This window comes from Phyllostomus hastatus, unplaced genomic scaffold (assembly GCF_019186645.2).
Source record: "Phyllostomus hastatus isolate PE091 unplaced genomic scaffold, TTU_PhHast_1.1 phas_contig_80, whole genome shotgun sequence".
Lineage (NCBI taxonomy): Eukaryota > Metazoa > Chordata > Mammalia > Chiroptera > Phyllostomidae > Phyllostomus > Phyllostomus hastatus.
Genome location: NW_025333960.1, coordinates 7,932,474 through 7,955,855, shown reverse-complemented (window position 1 = coordinate 7,955,855; position 23,382 = coordinate 7,932,474). Strand labels below are relative to the sequence as shown.

Genomic DNA, 23,382 nt, shown 5'->3' with positions numbered 1-23,382 from the left:
AAGCTATCCTAACTTTTTAAATTCTTTTTTTCTTTTTGCTGTTCTGATTGCCTACCTTGTCTTCCAAATTGCTGATTTGATACTCTGCTTCATCCAACCTACTGTTTATTCCTTCCAGTGTATTCTTCATTTTGGATATTGTTTTCTTTATTTGTGATTAATTTATTTTTTATGGTTTTGATGTCCTTTTTCTTTGCTGTTGAGCATCCTTATAACCACTTACTATAAACTTGATGTCCAATAAATTGTTTGCCTCCATTTTACTTAGCTTTTTTCCCTGGAGATTTCACCTGTTCTTACATTTGGGGTCTGTTTCTTTGTCTCCTAATTTTGGCTGCCTCTTTGTGTTTGTTTCTGTGTATTGGATAGATCTCATATCACTTCCCGTTTTTGTGGGTTGCCCTTATAGGTACTGGGTGACCTGTGGAGTCTAGTCATGCAGTCTCTATGATCACTTGAGCTGGGTGCTCCTGGAATGTTCCTTGTGTGGGTTATGTGTGCTGTCCTGTAATATTTGGGTCTTGATTGCTGTTGGCTCATTTGTGCATGGGATCAGCCCTTAGGCTGGCTGGCTGTGAGACTTAACCCCAGCCATGCTGTGTGAGCTAATGTGCAGGTGCTGACCACACAAAGCAGAATTCCTCTCTGCAAGATTGGGTGCCTGCCAAGATCTCCCTTTGGATATGCTGCTTGTGAAGCTTATAGCATTCTCCTCAGATACTGTCTGAAGCTGGCCACTGGTGTGCTGATTTTGAGTTTCTTGGAAGTGACTCTGGTACAAGCCAAAATAAGATACTGCCTGTGGCTGTCCCCTGGCTACCCATTTGGAACTACAGTGAATCCAGTTTATGTCTGCCTCTGCTGGGCCTGGGTGCTTGCAGGAAGGACCATGCTGCACACAAAAGCTGGCTTTATCTTCAGTGGCTCAGGGGCAGGTCAGCAAAAGTCTCAAAGCACCCCAGTGAGATCCACCTCCTTCTGCCTCCACCTGTGGCTGCCTGTTAGGTTCAGTCACTGAAGGAGCCTCTGGCTGTACTCGTTGGTGGGTGTAAGCTCCCCAGGGTGGGGTGAGTTGGAGTCTGGAGAATCAGGTTTTTCTCCAAGCTGATGCCACAGGAAGGAGAGTACTCTAGCCAAAATAGGTGGTGTGTGTAGTATGAGAGTGATTCAGCACAGGGATCCTGGTGGCTTCCCTTTAGCTCTTTCCCCAGAGGCACCCAGACTATCCTCAGATGCCTCTACTCTGCTCCATCCTCTCTTCTGGAGCCCAGGGTGACTGGCTGTGTCTCTAGCAGACTCTTGCCTTTCACTGGCAGACAGAAGCCCCACTACTTTTCACAGCGAGTTGTTATGTGGATGACTTTTCCCAGCTCTGGTGCTCTAGGCTGGGGAGTCCGACTTGGGGTTTATACCCCATACTTTTTTTCATGGGGACCCTCCTGCAGCTGAGATATCCCACTAGAACCTCAGCCACTGTGCCCTTAGGAGAAGGGCCAGCCTTTTTCCATCTCCACCCTTCCTGCCATTCTCGATGTGACTTCTTCTGTAAACCCTTGGTTATAAGATTTCTCTTCAGCTAGTTTTCATGTGGTTTTTCAGGATGATTTTTCTATAATTTAGTTGCAATTTTAGTTTGGTCCTGGGAAGAGGTGAGTGTAGCATTTACCTACTTCACTACCATCTTGAATCTCCTCCAATTTTCATTTCAGTTAACCACTCCCATCCCTGCCTTACTCCCACTTCGAAGACTCACTTAGAAAAACAAAGTTCTTCTTTCCATCAATCATCTGAGACAGCCACTAGATTCTAAATGCAGGGAGGGCTGGATGTATGTGGAGCAGGTGGGAGGGTACTATCTCAGGATAATCACTAGGTTTCTGCCTTGCGTAGCTGCGTTCTGTCTGGTGCAATGCCCAGGCTTATTGGGGATGATGATAAGTTTTGTTGGCAATATGATGAATTGGATAAAAACTTTTTAGGTAGTTAAAATGTATTTTGGAGTTGAGTAGGTAGTTGGGGCTCAAGGAAGACTTTTGAGTCACTGTGTGGGAGGTATCCATTGAAAGCTCAGTTGAGTGAGGTTCTGTGTCGAATTCCTGTCATATGCACATAATTTTTGTGAGGCTTAAATTTTATTTCTGAATTATAGGAAGATAAAAATTCTCTTTTCAGCAAAACCAGATACATTTTATTTTTTTAGGAGTATTAAAAATTATGTTTTTCATTATAAGTAATTAATAATTTTCTGGATACATTTGAAAGTGGATTGTTTATATTTTAGTTTTATGGACTTTCAGCAAATTTGATCAACTTTTTAAATTTTTACTAAAAACCCATATAAATGTAAAGTATCTTTGATGGCTGTTTTGTTAGGTATTATTAGCACATGGAAATGGTATTTCATGTGTTCAAAATGTAGCCTTAATAGTTAAATATATGAAAAGCTTGAAATACTTAGATTTCTAACTGGAATCATATAATTGGGACATTGTGCTCATAGATTGTTGTGATATTATTTTGTTTTAAAGCAGGATCTGTGATAAGCTCGTGGTGACAGTTAAAAATGATAGATACATGTAATCCTCTCATATTAATTTTCTATTTCTGCCCAATAGATAACCGGAATCCTAGCAGCTTAAAACCACACTCACTTATCATCTCTCAGTTTTTTTGGTCAGAGGTCCTGCACAGTGCAGCCAGATTCCCTGCTCAGGGTCTCTCTAGGGTGGCATCACAGTGCCAGGTGGGGCTGTGACCTCCTTCCTGGCTCGCTGGTTGTTGGAAGAATTCCTTTTCTTGCAGCTGTAGGCTGCAGTTTTTGTCGTTGACTGTTGGCCAGGGGCCACTCTCAGCTCTAGAGGTGCCTATAGTCCCTTGGCATAGGCCCTCTGGGTGATTCACAATATGATAGCTTGCTGCAGTTTAAGGTTGGCAAGAGCACAGCTCTCTTGACACCCGCTCTCTAACTTTCTAAGGCCCACTGATTAACTCAGGCCCATTCAGACAGTCTTTCTTTGATTCATTCAAAGTCAGTTGTTTGGAATCCTTACAGGAGTGATATTTCATCGTATTCAGCGGTCATGCCCACACTCAAGGGGAAGTTATGCAGGGAGTGTATATGATGAGCAAGAATCTTGGGGGACAATCTTAGAATTCTGCTCCCATACCCAACTTATAAATCAACTTTGCTTCCATAATTTAGCAAGTTGAACTTTGGAGATTCAGAATACATTTCTCCAATGAGTCTTATTTTGCAAAGCAGTAAGTTGACAGGGCACACAGCCCACAAAAATTCAAATTAATTCATAACATGAGTTAAACCAAGCCACTGTGTATATTTTTAATACCAATATTTTTTAAAACAATAATTAACAGAAAAATACAGTATAACATTTTGTATTTTTAATTCGAGCCACAGCAACACGTTTCTCCCTCTATATCCTAACAGTGCAGAATGCTTACTCTTGAAACAACAAGAAGATGACAAAGAATACAAATAAATAATAGAATTATTAATAAATAACAATCCAAGGATAAACTCTTTCATGTCCTTACAACTGTAAACTTGCTTTTGCCAGCCCCAGTATAATACAGTGTTACTGGGAGATGGTGATCTGATCAGCCTTAGAGGGGATTAGGGTTGGGGAGGCAAGAAAGGGGTAGGGCCTTGGAGGATCAGAGGAAGAGTTTTAGAGATCCTTTCCTCTTCATTCTGTTGTCTGAGTGGGTTGGATGAAAAGGTGAGTGTGTGAGAGTAGACAGAAAAAGATGAATGCACAGGATCAAAGGTGGCAGGAAGAACTTTTCTAGCCTCAATCTTTGTGCCTTTCCCTGCTGCCCTTTTCGGCACCAGGAGCTGGTGGGCTCACTGAGGAAGTAGGAGCATGTGACAGTGAGGACAGAGCAGGAGAAGTAATTCTTTAGTGGGAGGCAGTGTTGGCAGGGCATCTGGATGGTCTGTTGGTGGAAGGAAATAAATCTGGGATGATTAAATGGAGAGTTTTTCTCTCTAATACATTTCATAAGCACTCTTAAAACAGTTTGTTGAATTTGAAAGATATTGATTAATGAATGATCCTTACCAGACTTAAACTTCTCCATTCAAAGTAACCTTGTCCATAATTTCTCTTGCTTTTGTTTGTCTGTTTTATGCTAAAAGGGCAAATTGAGCATTTAAAAGACAAGCCATATGAGCAAAGCTCATGGAAACATGGATTACAGAGCGGTTGCTAAAATGCCTGATACCTTCTTCATTTCTCTAAAAAACTGTCATATCAAACACATCACAGTGATGACCTCTGTTGTAGATCATTTGGTCCTGGCTTATTTTACATCTCTTTGTTTTGTCTTCAGGTTTGATGAGGCAGCACTCTCTATTCAGAAAGAAAAAAATATTTATAAGGAAATTGAGAACTATCCAACTTGTTATAAGGTATGTTTTAGAAATGCTTATTTTTGGCTTTTCATTAGATGATTTTTCATATTGGCGTAAATACGTACCTATAACCAGATTCCATCGATAGTTGTATGTTTTTTTTTTAATAATGCTTTTGGGCTTCTGTTTTTTGACCAAACTGGACTAAGCCTATCCCTCTTTTTGATTACAACTAAAACTTCCAGAGAAAATACAAAAAACAATTATTTGGAAAGTAGAACAGGATGATGGAGGCGAGTAAACACTTAGAGAAGCAACCAATGTAGAAATGGGTTTCCAGGATTTTTCCTTGTTCCTCTTGTGGCATTGACTTAAGAGAAGCCTCAGTCATAGATCTGGGCAGCAGAGGCTCCAGCAGCTACAACTCCTAAAGAACCCATCGACCTCATCTTTCTATCCAGAGGATCCAGGAAAAGAGACCCCATTGTTTTCATCTCCTTTTTTCTTCCCTTGGCTTCGCTCTACGGAGGAAGCCCTAGTCATGGGGCTATAGCTGTGGTGGTGGCATAGGCAGTTAAAGTGCCAATGGAAACCTAGTCTGTTTGGCCAGAGGAACTGGGAAGATAAGCTAAGAGAGCAAGGAGAAAACCCCAGAAAGGGGAGCTGGAATAGGGAATCCCCTTTCTGTGTATGTATGGGCCCATACAAGTCTTGGTGTTACTCCCCAGCTGTGCCTGCACAGGACAGACCCAGAGGCAGAGCATAGGATTTGGGAATTGCAGTAAGACCACACCACTATCCAGGGCTCAAAGCACCCTCCCTGGGCTCTTGCATAGGGCAGAGCCCAAGAAGTAGAGCAGAGGGACTGAACTAAGACTAGAGTCACTGCCCAGCAAAAGCAGACAAAACATGCAGTCTGAGCTTGACGAGGGTGATTGCCTGCATGAAACACCCAACTTTCCTGAGAATTAGAGGACAGTCTATGCAGCATAACATTCACAGTGTCCAGGGTGCAGTCCCAAATTACTGACCACAGGAAAACATGACCAGTTTTTAAGAGAAAAGACAGCTGGTGCCACCCCAGAGGTAACACAAGTGTTGGAATGACCAGATCAGGACTTGGAAGCAACTGTTGTAAGTGCTGCTTGAGGCAAAGGGATATACACGTGAATGAATGGAGAGCAAATTATTTTTAATGGAAACCATACAGATGAACTAAATGAGAATATTAGAGGTGAAAGAATAATATTGGAAATAAAATACTAGATGGGTTTAATGTGATAAGGAGATGAGATTCCAGGAACTTGAAAGTAAAAGTTACCTGAAAAATAAAGATAATAAAGATTGAAGGGCCATTCTGCTGATAATCTTATTAGTCATATCTTTGATCTTATTAATGCTTTTGTTGACTTATAAATAGTGTCATTGTTTCTGTTATCTAAAATCTCCATTCATTCTAGTTTCCTAGTATTTCTTTAAGAGAGAGGAAGTACAATGGTAGAGTTTTGTCTTCTTTTTTTATTTCCTTTTCAAGATTAAACCTACGAATGTAAGTATTTAAAACAAATTTTCTTTCAAATGTGTGGTTGTGTTCTAAGGCTTTGTTACTCTGTGTGGTTCTCAGACTAGCAGTATCAGGGCTATCTGGGGGCTTGTTACAGACAGCAGGGTCTCGGGCTTGCTTTGGGCCCACTGGCTCAAGGTCTTCATTTTAATAAGACCCCTGAGTAGTCTGTTTGTACATTGGAGTTTGAGGTGTACTACTTCAGGATATTTCTCCCAAATGTCCTGTGAAAATTATTGCAGAATTGTATAAATTTCTTTGTATAAAACTCAAACTCTGAATGCTAAGGTCCTGATGTCAGGAAGCTGACTTTATGAAGTAGCTATAACTTTGGACCCTAATCACCTCTTTTGTTTTAGAAAACAATTGCTCAAGTCTTAGTTCATCTCCACAGGAGTGACTATGTGGCTGCAGAAAGATGTGTCAGGGAGAGCTACAGGTAAGACGCTGAGAGCATTGAATTCACTTGGAATGTTAAGATTTCTATTAATTTGAGATTAATACTTAGATAAATAACCCTGGCTATGAAATTTAAAAATAAATAAATAAATTTCATTGTGACAGGAGCACCTGACTACTGTTTCAGTTTTTTACAGCAGGATTTTTACAAGTGTGTTCTTTCTTGTATTTTTCTCCTGGAACTTCCATGGAGGTGAAAAACTTGAATGATTTTGTTATGTTTGCCTTCTAAGAAAAAGAGAATAACAAAAAATAAGGAAAGTTCTCAGAATATATGCTACAGGAAGATCTGAAAAAGGGATTTTCTTATTTGAGATGTTTACAATGAGCATCCCCAATCCTGGCACTGTTGACATTTTGGGGTGGGTAATTCTTTGTTTGCGGGCCTGTCCTGTGCACTGTGGGATGTCTAGTCTCATCTCTGACGTCTGCTCAGTTGCAACAGTTAAAAATGTGTCCAGATGTTGCCAAACCTCTTCTGGGGGGCAAATTCATCACAGGTGAGGAGGAACAGGTGGAGATGTGTGACTTGTGCTTGCTGTAGCATTCCAGGGTTTAATGGGAGTGAAGATTGTGCTGCACTCGAACAGCTTCTTGAAGGATATGACCAACAAGACCAAGATCAAGTGTCAGAGGTCTGCAACTCACCCCTTTTCAAATACATGGACAACGATGTAAGTGGCCTTTCGGTTATTTTTCTTCTTTCCTCTTGAATGGAAGAGGCTTCTAATGAGATTATCTCTCTTGTGGACTTGTGAACTATTTTCCCCATTTATTTTTTTTTATCTCAAGATACTTCTCAAAAGGGAACTTAGCATTTGCACTGAATTTTTTGATAGGTTTAGGTTGTTTGAATGTCAACCATGTAGGTTTACAGCTAATTATTTATCCATCTACCTGTGTTGACCATATGTGTATTTTTTTTATTTAACCCCATTTTTCCGGTTTCTTTCACATGTTGACCTCCACAGGTTGCTTAGTTTATTAAGTTTTGTTTAGGCTCACTGTCTGAAAGAGACCCATCACGTAGTGGCCTTTGTAATTCGATAGACTTGTTGGAATTCCACTCCTGTGACAGCTAGCTGTGTGATGCAGGTTATTAACTAACTGTCTGTAAGCCTCAGTTAACTCATCAGGAGAAATGGAGCAACTGGTCTCTGTCTTGCCAGCCTGCTCTGAAGAGTGGATTAGTCTGTGTTCACAAAACAGCCTCATACGGTACCATATACAGAAAGTGAGCCTCAACAGTGGGCTTCTGTTCTTTTGGATTTCCCTTCTCAGTAGGTTTGTGGGCAGTAATTCATTTGATTTGGTCTTGCAACTTTAGTCTTATGGTATCAGATCAGCTTAAGATCTTCAATTTTTTTTATCACAGTGTATATGGAGGAACCATTTTTTTCTTGATAAATTCTTAATAGGCTTTTGTAAATTTATATGTATTTTTTAAAGAAATTATCTCTAGCCTACACTCTTCATTTACTCAACAGATCCTTATTTCTTAGGAACTATGAGTGGTACTTAACTTACTATGTTCTGATTATCTCAGATTCCTAAGTGTGGCCTATAATTTGACATTTTTACTAGTTGTGTATCTGTCACATTAAGGTCATGACCTATTGAAGGCAGAGCAATGTTGAGTTTTGTGTTGCGTGTTTTCCATAATTAGTATTGGTTGTTATAAGGTAGTATCTGCCGTTTGTTGTGACATCCATATGGAGATTGTAGTTTGAGAAGATGTTTTGTTGTTGACAGTATGCTAAGCTGGGCCTGAGTTTGGTGGTTCCAGGAGGGGGAATCAAGAAGAAAGCAGCAGCAACACCACAGGTCAAGCCTGAAGGCAGCACTGCCACTGCTATGGAGGAAGATGAAGATGAATATGCAGGAGGGCTATGCTAAGCTTTACAGAAAGAAAGGGGAAAATCCTGACGTGCCATTCATGGACTTGGAACTGGTCTAAGGGCATAGAGACTTCATTGCAGTCATGGCTTTGAATGCTAAAAAAGACTGATTTTTTTAGTTATTTCCCCAAATCACCCATTGTACCCACTATCTGTGAAGCATTTATTTTTCTTTCCAAAAACATTAGAAGGAATTAACAGAAGAAATACTGTCACATGTTAATGCAGTTGATTTTAAAGTTTGCAAGCCAAATTCTAGACAAATTATGTTCTAAACAAAAGGGACACAAGTATATTCTTTTTCCTATAATTTTTTTGTTAGAGAATTTTCTTTGCATTTTATTTGATTATTGCTGCTAAAATTAAAGGCATACTAGTTAAACAAAATAATAAACATTTGTTATGTTTTGAAAAGGAAATTTATTCCTCATAATATTAGCTACATTTAAATTATAAAATCTTTTCAGAGGCAAAATTGGGATAGAAAGCTATTTTGATCTTTACAATATTATTTAGCCCAATAAAAGATTCATCTGAAGTTTGAAAGTTCATCGAAGGTAGCATATGGAAGTGACTCTGTAAATGTCTTCAGTTCTCTGTGAAATGTGGGTATTTCTTCCACCAAAGCCCACCCCCATCCCTCCTCACACACATAGTGACTGTCTCCAAACGCACGTGGTTCTTGTGTAAATGGGAACTAATGTGGACCTTTCTATGCATTTTAACAAAGAGGTAATACTTCCATCAATTTATATACACATTTTTATCCCTCCAAAATAATTTGATTCATTTAGAGTTGTAACAGGCCAATTATGTGACACAGGAAATGCTGTTTACCACCAAATTTTAGCCGAACAAGAGAATTGTTTTTGAAGTATTTACATTTAAAGTACTGTGCTGCCAATATTTTGATTCTTATAGGTATTATCTAAAAGGTTATTTTGAAGCATTCCTTTATCAGCCTATGTGGTTTAGATCCATCTCTTAATCTACTAATTTGGAAGAGGCTCCGAACACCAGCAGTGTGCGTTCTGCAGGCAGATGCAGCCTAGAGTGGTTTCCTGTTTGTTTGCGCCCTGTCCCTCTCCTCAGAGTCCCACTTGTTGCAAGTTCAGTGTGCTCAGTTTTGCTAGACTCCCTGAAAACACTAAGGTAGATTATCACAAGTGGTTTTGGCCAGAGATGGTTCTATTGGAGAGCTTAGACAGCATAACATCCTCATTTCTGTGCTTGGGGTGGGTGGATAGCAGGATAAAAATTTTTATAGGAGGTCTGATTCAAAACACTAATAAATTTGATGGTTTGATTCCTTAGGTTGTTTGCATAATTAGTGGGTAGCAGCTAATTTTCAATCATTGTTTGGAGATTAACTTTGAACATTCTTATTAAAACTGTATTTAGGCAGTTGTATTTAATGGCATTAATATTTCAAAGACACTATCATTGCTGTAGTTAGTACCCTTTAGCTCCAGGGAGAAACTTCCAGGGTCTGATATTATTGCTCATTTGAGTTAATTAGCAATCTGGTTAAACAGACCTGGCAGCACTTACAGGACATTTTACACCATTTGTTTATAGACCATGTTACCATGCACCCTTGGAATTTTTTTTTTACTTTTACTCTTCCCACACATTAAATAAAAATGAGGAGTGATTCAGTGCATTCTGCAGCAGCAATGCAAGTGAGTCTTAAACAACATGAAAGTCGTATACAAGGGCAACCTCTTGCCACCCTCCCTACTCACATTTGAGAACTAATGGACGGACTTGTGGATGTCAGGGTTATCCTGTGTGGTGTCCAGTAAAAGGCACTGGTTCCACATTTATTCATTTAATTTTTCCACGAATATAAGTCTTTATTTTCAGAGAATAGCCAGTGTGGAGAACTCGTGTTTACAAAAGGAAACACTGTCCTTACTTTCACCGAAGTGGAATCTGCATGAACATGCTCAGAATCCAACATTCAATGTTCTGTTACACTGCAAGTACAGTCAGCCTACAAAATGTATTTAATATATTGAATTTATTCATATATATGCAGAGTATGGTATTTGTGCTTTATTCCTACTTTTTCCAGCTCTTTGATGAGTAGAATATTAAATGTGTTATTATAGAAATGCAGATTATTGCTTCTTTGGGAAGATAATTATGAAAATAAAATCTGAAACTATATAAACATGATTATTTCTTATTATTCATTTTGTTTTGCTTATTTATTTCCTTTTTTCCAAGGACACATTCTCATATGATTCCAGCTATATTTGACAAAAACAGTATTTGTCTTTGAAGTTGTATATTCTGCTCTGTGAGAGTTAGTTAAGTGCCTTTGGGAGCTATTATTAACTATTTGGGCTTTTAAGATACTGACCATGTGGTTACTAAAACACTGCACTATCTGCTACTTGGTGAGATGGATGACATTAATACATCTTCCAAAAGAAATAATTCTTTCATTGAGTTAAGTAAGGTAAAAATACATGACTAGAAGGGTTAGAAAACTAATGTGAAGTGGCATTGTTCTATTTTTAAGCAGAGTTAGCACCTTAATTACTGGTGCATTTACTTACAATTCGTCAGATATTTTCTGAGCACCTGCTGTGAAATATTGTCCATGTTTTGCATAGAATGGGAATCAATATTATTTAATAGCTGGCCTTAACAGAAGTTGGAGGAACAGGTAGAGATAATAATGCATGGAAAGGAATGGTTCTTGGACATAATGCGATTTTGCATTTCTTCCAGGACACTTTGGAGTGTGGTATCTGGTAGCATTAAGATGAGACAACTAGGAAGGAAAAACGAAATGCATCTCCCTCTACCTCCTTCCATTGTTTTATTAGGCTACACCAATAAAAGGCTCAGTATTGACTTTAATTTGATATTAAATTTAAGGACATTAAAAGTGTTTTGAAAGAGAAAAGGACTGAAACAAATAATTTTGAAAAGGAGAAAAAACCTCTCCTATTTGAAGCTCTTTTTAAAAAGAATTTAATGTCCAAGAGAACTTTGTGCATAGGAGAAACTTACAGGGCTTTAAAGTAACATTCAAAGGCACTAAATAAAATTTCCGTAAATAATTAGCTTCACCTTATAAACTAGGCTAACTAAATTTCCTTGGAGTTTAATGCTTAACCATTTTAAATTACTTTTTTTTTTTTTATATCTGATTCTCTAAAAGCTTTCAAAGTGTCCAATTAGGGCAGTCCTAAAACTTTCAAAATCTTTGCAAGCTCTTAACTAACTTGTAAAGCTAATTAATTAAATTTCTATGTATAGTAAATTGAGTTTCCAAATTTTCTACTGTTTGTGAACTTAAATTCTCAAATTAATGATGGTTAAATACTTAGAATGAAAGTTAGAAGGTTAATATGTCAGATTATGTTGAATGTTTGAAGAACCTTAAATACAAACATACCAGATTATCATATTAATTATAAAACTTATTTCTAGCTGAATAGAGGGTGATCACCATGGTGTTGACTGTCAGTTTGAAATACTTATTTCTATATCTAACCAGGATAAGCCACCTGACTTACCCAATTAAGGGAATAAATTTGCCATCTTGGATAGATCGGAAATACTTTTGGGACTATAGTACAGTTAGAGTTCAGAGACTAAGATGAAGACCTTGTCTGCTAACTATTCAGTAGTCATGGGAAGATTCTTCACCTGCCACAAAGGAACAAGCTGCGCCTGCCTGTTCTTTGGTTCCTGTACTGTGTCGGTGGAGGGCAGCGAGCCGGTACCTTACAGCTCAGGCTTCAGGTTCGCAACACTGGACCACACACCCTCTGGGCATTTTTAAAACTTTATCCTATGCAGTTTTTGAGGGCTTTTTTAAAATAATCTCTTTCAACATTTGTTAGCCTGATTTGGATAGATGTGATTCTGCACCTCTGACTAGTTTGAAGATCATTTCTTTTCCTACTTGATTTCATGTATTTGGTTTCTGAATTTTTTCATATCTCATGGATTCTAGGCCATGATTCAATATCCTTATATTGATAAAGTTATAATTCATTAGACTTTTTTTTTATAAACTTAATGAACAAACTGCTACAGATAATGTGATCTGGATTATAGGAAGGGCATGACTTCCTAAAAAGTGAGTCAGTCAGGAAGGGCTGGATTGTGTTATAGTAACAGGCAAGTCCAGAACCTCAATGGTTTAAAACAACAGGTTTATCTTTATTCCTGCTCCGTGTGCATCACAGGTCAGTGGAGGGCTCTGCTCTGTGTCTCCCACACTTAGGGCAGGACAGGAACTCTGGAGTATCCTGCCAGCTATAAGCAGTCCATCCCAAAAGTGACACACGACTTCTACTCACCTCCTCTCAAAGAGGCTGGAACCTTCAGTCTCCCACTGGCCTAGAAGGAGAGGAGACTCTGCCACGCTTGTGACTGCCAAATCTGCATAGGCTTTAAAGCACTCGTGGTCAATTGTTATTTTTTGGTAACTTTTCCTAACACTCCTTGTAGGATTTTAATAGAAGGTAAGTTTGGTCCTAAAGTAGTCACTGTTGCCCTGTTAGACATGCATAGTGATCTCATGTGTATCATCATGTTTAGCTCTGACGGGTGTTCTTTGATACCCCCATTTTCTGGTGAGTAAGCAAACCTAGAAGAGTTAATTCACTCTGAATGTTTTCAGTGCTAACATACCTAATGGGAGATGTTGCTTAACTGGTTTCTTGGTTTTCTGTCATTTATTTGAAAAGAACAATAACTTCAGTAGGCTCAACTTGGAGTTTGAGCTTATAATGAATTTTTAAGTAGAATTGTGAACAATCAGTTGTCAAAAACCTTAGAGACCTGGCTCAGACTTCTGTAAGTGTGCATAAAATGTGAACTGCATTAAATTAAAATGTGACCTCCATGAGAGGAGGACCTTGGTCCTCACCAGTGAACCTCCCAGAGCAGTGCTTGGCACCTAGGGAGCACTGAATAAATATGAAATACTTGAACAAAAACACTCAACAAATGTTGTCCTGTTGTTATTAAAATTGGCTGGTCTCTATTCATGCTCTTTGTTACTCTTAATTTCTGTTGACCAATATTCATTCAACACATTTCAAACCAAACAGATGTAACGTTACTACGGTTGTGGAAATGTTCTTTAACTTAGAGAATTATTTGTTTCCCCTGCCCTCCTTGCCTGATTTAGAGGGACTGAAAGTGCCCTACTAGACATTAGGCCAGGGCACATTCAGGCTTTAAGGACATGCTCTGAGATCTAAGTGAGTGCATAGAAATGCATTCTGCCACCGACCTCCCAGGGCCCAGCAAGGGTATCTTGGGTAATTCTTGGATTCCAAGATTTCCCAAATTCAGATTTCAGAAAAATCTGAAGCCAAGTTGATCTGAACTGCCCTATTCAATAACAGACCTTGTGCACAGAAAACTTGCCTTTTCACTTAAAGCACTTCTGAAGCCCTTTGTGGAATCTGGCCTTCCCAGTCCAGGAAGTAGAGCACTCTACAGCTTACATTTTTTGCACTGAGGACCTTGACAGTGAGGACAGTCAACATTGCAGTGGCTTATTGCATAGACAGCTTGTAAGCATTCCCCTTTCAAATTTGTGGTCAAAGTTAAAGTCACATTTTCACCTCTCCTGCTGCCTCTGCTTCTTACAACTGGTTTTAGCGAAGGCTACTGTGGATTTGATTGAGTGTAATTTTTTTTTAAGATTTTATTTTATTTTTAGAGAGGGAAGGGAGGGGGAAAGAGAGAGAGAGAGAAACATCCATGTGTGGTTGCTGGGGGCCATGGCCTGTAACCCAAGCATGTGCCCTGACTGGGAATCGAGCCTGTGATGGAGTGTAATTGTTTTACTCATCACCCAAACATAAGTTTTTTACCAATTTTGAGGAGAGGGGAAAGGAGAAAGAGAAACATGGATAGGTTGCCTCCCATACGTGCCCCTACTGGGTATCAAACCTGCCACCTAGTTATGTGTCCTGACCAGGGATTGAACTCACAACCTTTCAGTGTATGGATGAGGATCCAAGTATCTGAGCTACCTGGTCAAGGCTAAAGTTGATTTTTAAAAATTAAGAATGTTTTATAAGTGTCACTGAGCAGGGTGTTAAACTCATACTAAGTGAACTTAAAATTAAACTGTGATGTTTAGGATATTGTAGAATCAGCAACCCATGTTTTGATACATTCCTGGATTTGAGGGTGGTTTTGTAACTGAATTGGGTTTTCTGACATTTCAACAGCTACCTCAGTCCCAGAATGTTTCCTATTCATATGCTTGACTGTCCTACATCTACCTCCACACAAACTGCTTAGGTCAAGTTCTGTGTCTTAGGCCACAGCTTCCCCAAAGCTGCCCGAGATCCCATCCCAGTCCTTCTGACTCCTACCCAGCTCCTGCCAGCACTGAGCCCAGAGTTTGGAGGTGCTCTCCAGCTAGGACTGGCTACATCATTCTGGGAGTTAGTACAAAAAAAATGCAGGGGTTTTTGTTTAAAAATCAGACAAAAGCCTGGTTCCTCTCCTCTGTATCTGCCGCTCATAGTGTTTACATTTGCTATTCAATGTTGGTCTTTTGGCAGCAGACCCTTATGGGGGCTTTAGCCCTGCAGTCCAACGTGGCACAAGGCTGTGTACCTGATGCTGACCCTCCCCACACCCAGGTCACTGGGGCAGAGGGCAGCAGCGAGTTGGAGGGCAGCCCGAAGAGTGGTTGCCAAGAACCTGACCCGCCGAGTTGGGGAGGAGGTGGGCCCACAGGAGCCGAGGCTCTAAGCCTCTGGCACACCCTCCTTTGTCCCAACAGACTGCTTAAAAAACACAGATAAAATTCTTAAGGAATGCAAGATGACCCCAGATGTGGCCCCCTCTGGATGTGCCCTGTACAACTACAGTGGTTCCCTGCCAAAAGCCAGAGCAGCTGGCAAGCAGGGGCCTCAGGTTAGGTATAAATTTGCCCTCCTGGCATGCAATTTTGACATTTAAATGTGCACCAGGAAGTCCATTTTACCCCCAACCTCAATAATCTTCCATCCTGGAGGAGTTCCCTGTGGGCCCGGGGTTCATCACAAGGAGCATGAGGATGGATCCTTAGAGCCCAGATGCTCACAGTCCTAACTAGGAGTGGGCCAGTGCCTTCCAGGCTATTTGCTGCAGAGTAAGTAACACAAATAGCACTTCTTGTGCTAACATTGATCCCTTCTCATAAGCCAGCTTCCTGAATTATTAAACTAAGAGACACCCTTGGGGCAAAGGGAAAATACAACCATGGAGAGAGGAGAGAGGTTATAGATTTGTATCAGTCTAAAGTAGCAAAGTAGCAAAGCCCTAGACCAGACAGGAATGCAGAAAGACTGCTGAGAATGAGGTTGTGTTTAACAACGGATTCTGGAGCACCTCTCAGCAGCTGTGACTTGAGCTTGCTTGTGGCCAGGTTTTCTTGTTCATGTTTGTTTCTCTTCTGCTGTCTCATGTACATTTGTTTGGCCCTCTAAAGAAGTCCTCCCAGCCCATCCTTCCCCACACCTAGATCTGTGCTCCCCTTGTCTAATAACCCACACCGGACCATAAGCCACTCACTGTACACATGAGGTGAAGGAAAGCAAGGCAGGGAGAGCACACAGCAAGTCCATCTGGAAGGGGACACCATGGGTAAGAGATTAGGAACTTGGAGTATGGATGGACAAGCAGAGAGTGAAGAAGGCCACAGAGCAAAGTCCAGTTGAGCCACCAGCCTACCGGGGAGAGAGGAAGCTGGTGTGACTAAGTTGGACTGTGCCTTGGGCTTTCCTCAGGTAAACTGGAGACTAGGAATGCCCTTCTGGGAAGCACTGGCCATGGCGTTAACTCTCCTGAGAACTTCCCCAGGTCTTACCTTGTAACAGAGCTCTGTACACCCACCTCATGCTGTTCTCTACCAGGAAACATTTTTGGAATGTAAAGGTCTTTATTTGTTATTCCTTTCCTCCCTTTTTTGGCATAATTAGGTTATATCAAGGAGTCAGCTTCTTCAGGGCTCCAATGTCAGAATTTTTGAAGCCGTCAGGTGGCGCTGTGTAGCAAGCATATTTAAGAGCTTGCAGAGCCAGGTAACACTCACTGATGGGTGGGGGGGGGGGGGGGCGGGGACTGGGTCTGTGATCTAGGCCAGGGGTTTCTTTATAGAGACCAACTGCAAGGTTATTGTTGATAGAGACTGCAAACAAACTACAGGATGGGTCAATGGGGTTTATACTAACAATCAGATGCAAACTTGCAGCTATGGTATGTCTGTCTCTGAATCATACACATGCTTGTGTGCACACACACAGAAGCACTCTTTATGCAAACACTTGCCTATACTTACCTGTTTTTACTGACCCAGCCCCAAGCCATAACATCTAATTATGTAGTGGACAGTAACTGTCCTGGGCTTCTTGGTGGGGGTGGTGTTAGCATTTGGTCAGGGCTATTCTTTGTAGGGCCCTGCATCTCTCATTGCAGGTCATTTAGCTAATCTGGCTTTTCCCCGGTAAATGCCAGTAGTATCCCCCAAGCATTGTGACCACAGTGTTCTCACACATATGCTGGTGTCCCACCCAGGGTTGGGGTATTGATCCTTGCTGGAAACCAAGATAGTTTGGAGAACACACTATGTCTGGGGTCAACCTTTTAAACACTTACGTAGCATCACAACAGCAATGTGGCTCCTGGGCTGTCCTTGGTTGCACTAGTCACATCTCAAGGGCTCACTAGCCCCATGTATCTGGTGACTGCCATACTGGGTCGTGCACACGGAGAGCATTTCTAGCATTGCAGAAAGTACTGTTGGACAGTGCTGTCTGATCATTCTTTTGAAGTGCAGCTGAGCACTCTTTTGACTCCATGCCACAGAGGGTCCAGTGTAGATGGAGCAGCCACTGATCAACCCTGGTGATCTGTGAGATGACAGCAGAGCCAACAAACCACCGCCCACCCCTGCCTGTGCAGGTACAGCTACAGGTATAGGTAAAATCATTTAGAGTGTCCGTTTCTGCAGCTCTGGAGCCATCTTACTTCCCATCCTTCATTTTGTTCCTTTTGTGTGACCCTTTGAGTCTAAGGTTTATCCTGGTACAGGGTACATATTATCTGGGTCCCCAAGAAGCATCTATTTGCTCTATCTGCCTCACTGGAATTATTCTTTCTCCTGAGAGTTCACAAAGTCCTTCAATGCAAAACCCTGGGCTCTTTCTCTTCCTCTTTCAGGCTGAATTATTCATGTTAGAGGAAGACTTTCTAGTTTAGCAACCCAGAGACATTCAGAGGTTTCTGTCAGAAATACCCTTTTCGCCAGCAAACAAAATAGAGGATCAGTTGCATAGAACACCTCAGGCAGCTGGGCTCCGGGACTGGGAAACATGGACTCAATGAGATGCTGGGATGAACTTCAGAATATCTACCAACAAACACTGCCTTGTGCAGGTGTGCTTCCTAACTTGCTCCAACAAAAACCCACAAAACATGAACTATTAGCAGAGAGAGAGAGAGAGATGACAACCTTTAAATGAGAAACATCTCCTTGTGTAGAAAAGAACTAGGAGCTCTCAGCAGCATGCTGGTGAAGTTGTGAGCCTGCTGTGGAAGTGAGGGCCCACCCAATACTTTTCCACTTCAGCTATTAGTTTCTTAAACCTTCCCAGCAAGTACCATTTCCCAGGGTGTGTCACTGGCCATCATTCCCAGGAGGGGCTCCTAGAAAAACAGTTCCCCAAAAGAAAGCTCAGTGTTTAAGAAATGCTGTATAATACCTTAGCACGTTTCACGGTGCACTGTAGCACATTAAAGCTTCTGAGAAGTTCTAAACAAAATAGTTGTGAGTTGTGTAACTCAGCATTCACTGATGCATGTGAGCCTAATGGCCTTCTCTCTTAGAACCCCATCCACGTCCTACAAACTAGGCCCTTGGAGGACAAGCTATTATGCACAAGGTTACCTGCAGGGTGTTCAGCCCAGGAAGGCAACTTCCCCTTCTGGGGACAATACTCAGCTAGAGCCTGCCTGAGAGAAACTCACAGAAACAAACTTTACTGGGTGAGAAGGAACCATTTTAGGACCTCGCTAGTGAGACAACAACAACATAGAACTTTACAATCTAACTCTCCTGAGGGGTAGGAAGGACATTTTATAGTTAAGGGAAAGGAGTCTGCTGGGGTCCAGCCTCGGCGGGTCTCCGGGTCCCTGAAGGAGGAATGGCTCAGGCGAAACAAGACACCAGGTGGGGTGCTGGAGGACAGTCAGGCTCTCTAGACCTGACTGATTCACCGAGAAAAATCAATCTTTATTTTTATAGGGGAGGTTATACAACATTCAATGCATGGTATGATTATTAAAACAAATGGATACCACAGAAATCATTTCTGAAAACAAAAGATTTTACAGATTAATCATATTAAACAAAGAAATAACCAAAAAGTACAGGAAGTCCCACAAATCAACCATATTAAATAAAGGTTATTTTGACCAAGAGGGTCATTAATCAGTTAGCCAACCAAGCTATACAGGCACAAACTTTCAGGTGCCAATTAGTAACTAGGTATCTATTAAAATTCTAGGAATTGGTCTAAATTAAAACGGTGCAAGGGGTGATTTGTAGGTATATAAAAATCAACTTTTATCCATTGAGATTAAATCTATCTCAATTAAATAACTGGATTTTTGCCTAGGGTTTTTGATTTATACATCTTGGGGGGGGGGCATGTTTTGTGTTCATTTCCATGTATTGAGATTATTATTCTCAACTAAAACTCCTTGTTTCTATACACTCCTGTCCAGGGTATGGGAGGGGTAGTGTCTCTAATAAATCTTAAGCTCTCAGGTGGTGACTCCCTAAGGAACATTCCTAGCAACAGCTTCCTCCAGTGTTCTGGCAGTTGGTCTGCCCATAGTTTAATTTTTGTCCTTAACTTCCCAAATGAGGGAAACAGGCAACATTAGGGTTGCTAGGGGTCTCTAGTTAGTGGTCAGCAAGTCATTTCATGCAGAATCAGAGGCATCGTGCAGTTTTTTGTTATAAAGCACAGGTGTCCAAAAATCTCACCATCTGATGCTAATAGGGACAAGCATACAGGAAGAGATAGACAGGAAACCCAGCCACAGCCACTTCTGCTGTGCAGACCCGTCTCATCCGTCCTGACTATGTCAAGGGTCGGTTGTTGGACGGCCTCCAACAAGAGTCCAAAAAGTTAAGTAATTTGCCCTAGATTGACCTTGGCACTTCCCTCTCTGCCAGTCTGTTATACAGAAATGCCTTTTGTTCAAGGTTTCTTCTACTCATATGTTCTAGTTCTGCTCTCTAGATTTACAGGGTAAAAATCTATTTCTGTTGCTGTGGTTAAGAGCAGAAACTTTAGAAGAAATCTGCTGTCCTCTAGGAACAGCTGGGAGAAAGCAACAGCCCAGGGGCTCAGCTGATACCATCCTTGTCAGGACTGCATTCCTGTCACACAGGAAACCCTGAGAAAATGTGGCATGTATTCCTAAGTTTTATTTCAGGAGAAAAATGCCCAGAATAATCCAATAGTGAACTGATATTAGGGATTTTGTAAAAGAAAAGAAAATCTCCTCACAAGTTGTGACAGAAGTCATCGCAGATGGCCTGAGCTTGAATCTAATGTGCCTTACTCACAAACAACCCTGTTCTGTACGTCTGTGTTGGGTAAACTCCAGAAGAAAAGAATAGGAATAGAGAACATTATGCTTTGGGGGGAGGGTGGTGAGGTTGTGGGTGGTGAAACTGTTACAGTTCTGGACCCCATTCCAAATCTCTATTTGGGGCCCCCCTCTTGGCTGCACCCTGTTACAATCCCTTCTTTCAGATATACAACCACTTTATAATCATATAAAGGACAATGGACAAAGGTCTCATCTTCTTGTAACTAATTCCGGCTGGACATGGATGTTGTCCTATCCATTCTTGGGTCAGGGGTGTCCTGAAAGGGAGGGGTGGGGTGCAGCATGGAGGGAGTCCTTCCTTTAAGGAAAAGGACCTTACAGAATCCTGGTCAGTTGGTTGTCACCAGGAACTCTCAGACTTAGTGTCCTAAGGCTGGCATTACTGGACTGTTGGCATCTTGGTCATATTCTGAAGGTGACAGATTAGGCAAGATCATTGGAAGGTATATTTAAATCATAGTCACTAAATGATGAAGGCAGGGACTTAGGTAAAGAATGGCTTATCTAGAGGAAGGTGTACAAGGCATGCTACACCTATCCAAAAGCTTTGTAGTCCACTATACTTCACTTGGGCTGAGGGGAATACATTAGGATTTCTCTCCTTTCAGATTTCTGGGCCCTTTCTGTTCAGGCCATTAGGACAGAAAAGGGAAAATAAGCTCTAAAGTAAAGCCCACAGACCACCCAAACCCTTCACCAACTCAACCATTTAGTTCAGCCAAACCGTTGAGTGTCAGGGGGTGATGATGAAGATGGGGTCCTTAAGTGAGGCCTATAGTGCAACCAATCTCTCAGGTAATGAGGTCATAGGCATACACCCTATGAAAACAGAAGAACACACAGGTTAATTCACACAACAATCCCCAAACTAGTCTCTGTGCCTGTGAGTCTGTCCTTTAAGAAGACATTCAGTTGCAAGGTCCTTCCTGCAATGACATTTAACAATGGCAATTTGACAGGTCCTTTGCACCTATAAATTGTACATCTTTGGTAATATTACAAACCCAGTTTCAACTTTCAAAGAAAAACAAACTTTCAAGACAGTTAGCTGCACCATTCTGATGTCCAATACTGAACATTGTGATTTTCCTTGAACCACAAATTTTCTCCTTAAGATCACCCTCGTTGTTTAAGGGACTACTTTGAGTCCTGCTTTTAGTTTTGACTGTTAGTTTGCATAAACACACTAAGAGCAGCCTGGACCACTTATGATCTTTAATTTCACTTTGCTGGAATTCACACAGGGAACCTTTAGATTGACTTCTCAATCTGCCCCTCAGGGCACAGAAGCAGAGGCACACATCTGCCATCTGGTTTCACCTGTACCGGTTGTTTCACTCAAATCCTTGAGGCTTCCATTGTGCCTACAGTTCCTTTTTAGCCAGCTTTCAGGAAAGCAACCTTCGTTCCTTCCCTGGAAAGACTGCCATGAACCGCAGAACCAACCAAGTACCAGGCTTTTTCTTGTGGGCTTTTGCTAGCTTCCCAAGTCAATCCCAGTTCCTCAGGGCTTTCTGGTAATGACCAGAACCCAGACATGCCTCCTTCAGGTGTGACATTCCAGTCAAAATCTCAGTTAACAAAACCACTATTAATGACTGGTCTTATTACATTTATGCAGAGAAACCTTATGTCATCACTCATTCCTTCAGAATGCCAAATTCTGGAGGGATCAGGTAGGGAGAAAAATACAAAGTGTGAAGGAAAATCTTTCCTTGTTTACTTCCCTAAAGAGTATGAAGTTTCAACCTTTTCTGGAATCCTCAATTTCCTTTTCAGAGAAGATACAGAGCAAAATCCAAACCACAGAATTCCTGAACAATACACAGGTAAAGGTGTTCTCTTGTATCAATGTGTCCATTGGTGCCTCGCAGAGATACAATCTTTCAGGCCTGGTCTCTGGGCAGAGGTGTGCTTCTTTGCCTCAGGCTGAAGCACTCATCAGCCCCAAATGACCCTTCCTGGGTATTGAGCAGCAAAGGCATCCTTCCCAACTGGTTACAGGTGACCTTTTCTAGCTCCTACAGATACAGGTTTCTGATCAGAAACAGAAACAATGGGAGAAACTTGCTCCTTTCCCATGAAACTAAAAAAAAAAACCAAGTAGTTGAGGTTTCTTTTCTTCCAGGTTTAAAACTTTCACATCCTTTATACATAATTCTACCCACTCAGATTTAACCATCATTCACTCTTAACCCCTGTTTCTTTCCCACACTGGGAAGAACTATACTTAAATTCAGTATTTAAACTCAGTGTCTGGCAGCCAAAAGCCCCTAGCACTATAGATACCTTCCGCTAAAAGACCCTAGATTCCCAGGGACATCCTGCAGCTTTCTGAAGCTTAGACCTTGCAAACACCCTATAAATCAGATGGTTACCTTTAGATCTCAGTTCATGACCTTCAGAACCAGAGCCCTTCCTATCAGAACCAGTTACAGAGAGAACCTGACTGGTGCAGTGCCCACACAGCAGCAACACACAGCCCATAATCTGAAGAAAACTCTTAGCCCACCACCTTGTCCAGTTCCAAGATGGCAGCGCCCATGCATGCTGTGTGGTCCAAGATGGCAGCAACCACGCATGTTGGGTCATCCAAGATGGTGGTGCCCACGCACACTCCACCCTCCATGGTGGGGCACTCACGTGGCTCATCCTCCATTTTACCGAAAGTGGCAGTGCACCCACACGGCTTGCTGTCCAACCCCCAACATACATGCAGGCTCTGCTTATGCAGCCTAGGGGTTTGGTTCCTCCCCAAACCTGAGTACAGGTTCCCTTACTGCCACCTGGGCTCCCCGAAACTGTAAGTGAGTAGACAGGGCAACCTGAAAGCAGCATACTAACCAAACCATTATCCACAACTCCATTATTCCAAAACAGTGTTCAGAAACAAGTTTTCAGGATTTCCGGCCAAGATGGAGGCATAGGCGGATGCACCATACCTCCACGCACAACCAAGATTAGAACAACAACAATTTAGAGGTAGAATAACACCCAGGACTGATAGAGAATCTATCTGAATGGAAGTCAAGCAGCCAAGACGTTGAAGTAGACCCATTCATCCAGACCGGTAGGAGGAGCAGAAAGGAGCCACTGAGCATGGGGCGTGGCGCGGATCGCAGAGCTGAGAGCAGAGAGAGTTGGGCACATAAGGAATCTGGGGGCACATAAGGCACCTGGGGCACACACGATTGCAGCGGGTGGACCCTGAGTATGCAAGCGGCAGCTGGCAGACCCAGTGAGGTGGCAATTGTGGACCAAGGCAGAGTGCACAACCCAGGATCCCAGAGAAGGGACTAAGGTTCCACGGAGAATGGAGCTACCGCTATTGTTCCCTCCCGCCCCTGCCCCCACATACAATGTCACAATCTAGCAGCTGGGGTGCCCAGCCCCAGTGAACACCTAAGGCTCCGCCC

The 23,382-nt window shown here is 41.7% G+C and overlaps 1 protein-coding gene across 1 annotated transcript in view; it reads left to right on the top strand.

Annotated features, from left to right (window-relative positions):
- The window catches only part of NAPG (NSF attachment protein gamma), a 30,144-nt gene extending 19,654 nt beyond the window's left edge, over positions 1–10,490 (top strand). Inside the window, exons 9-12 of the mRNA XM_045850212.1 lie at positions 4,354–4,432; positions 6,299–6,378; positions 6,943–7,072; positions 8,151–10,490. Coding sequence (XP_045706168.1) covers positions 4,354–4,432; positions 6,299–6,378; positions 6,943–7,072; positions 8,151–8,294 — 433 coding nt within the window. The 3' untranslated portion in view covers positions 8,295–10,490. The remainder of the gene's footprint in view (positions 1–4,353; positions 4,433–6,298; positions 6,379–6,942; positions 7,073–8,150) is intronic.
- The last annotated feature ends 12,892 nt before the right edge of the window (positions 10,491–23,382 follow it).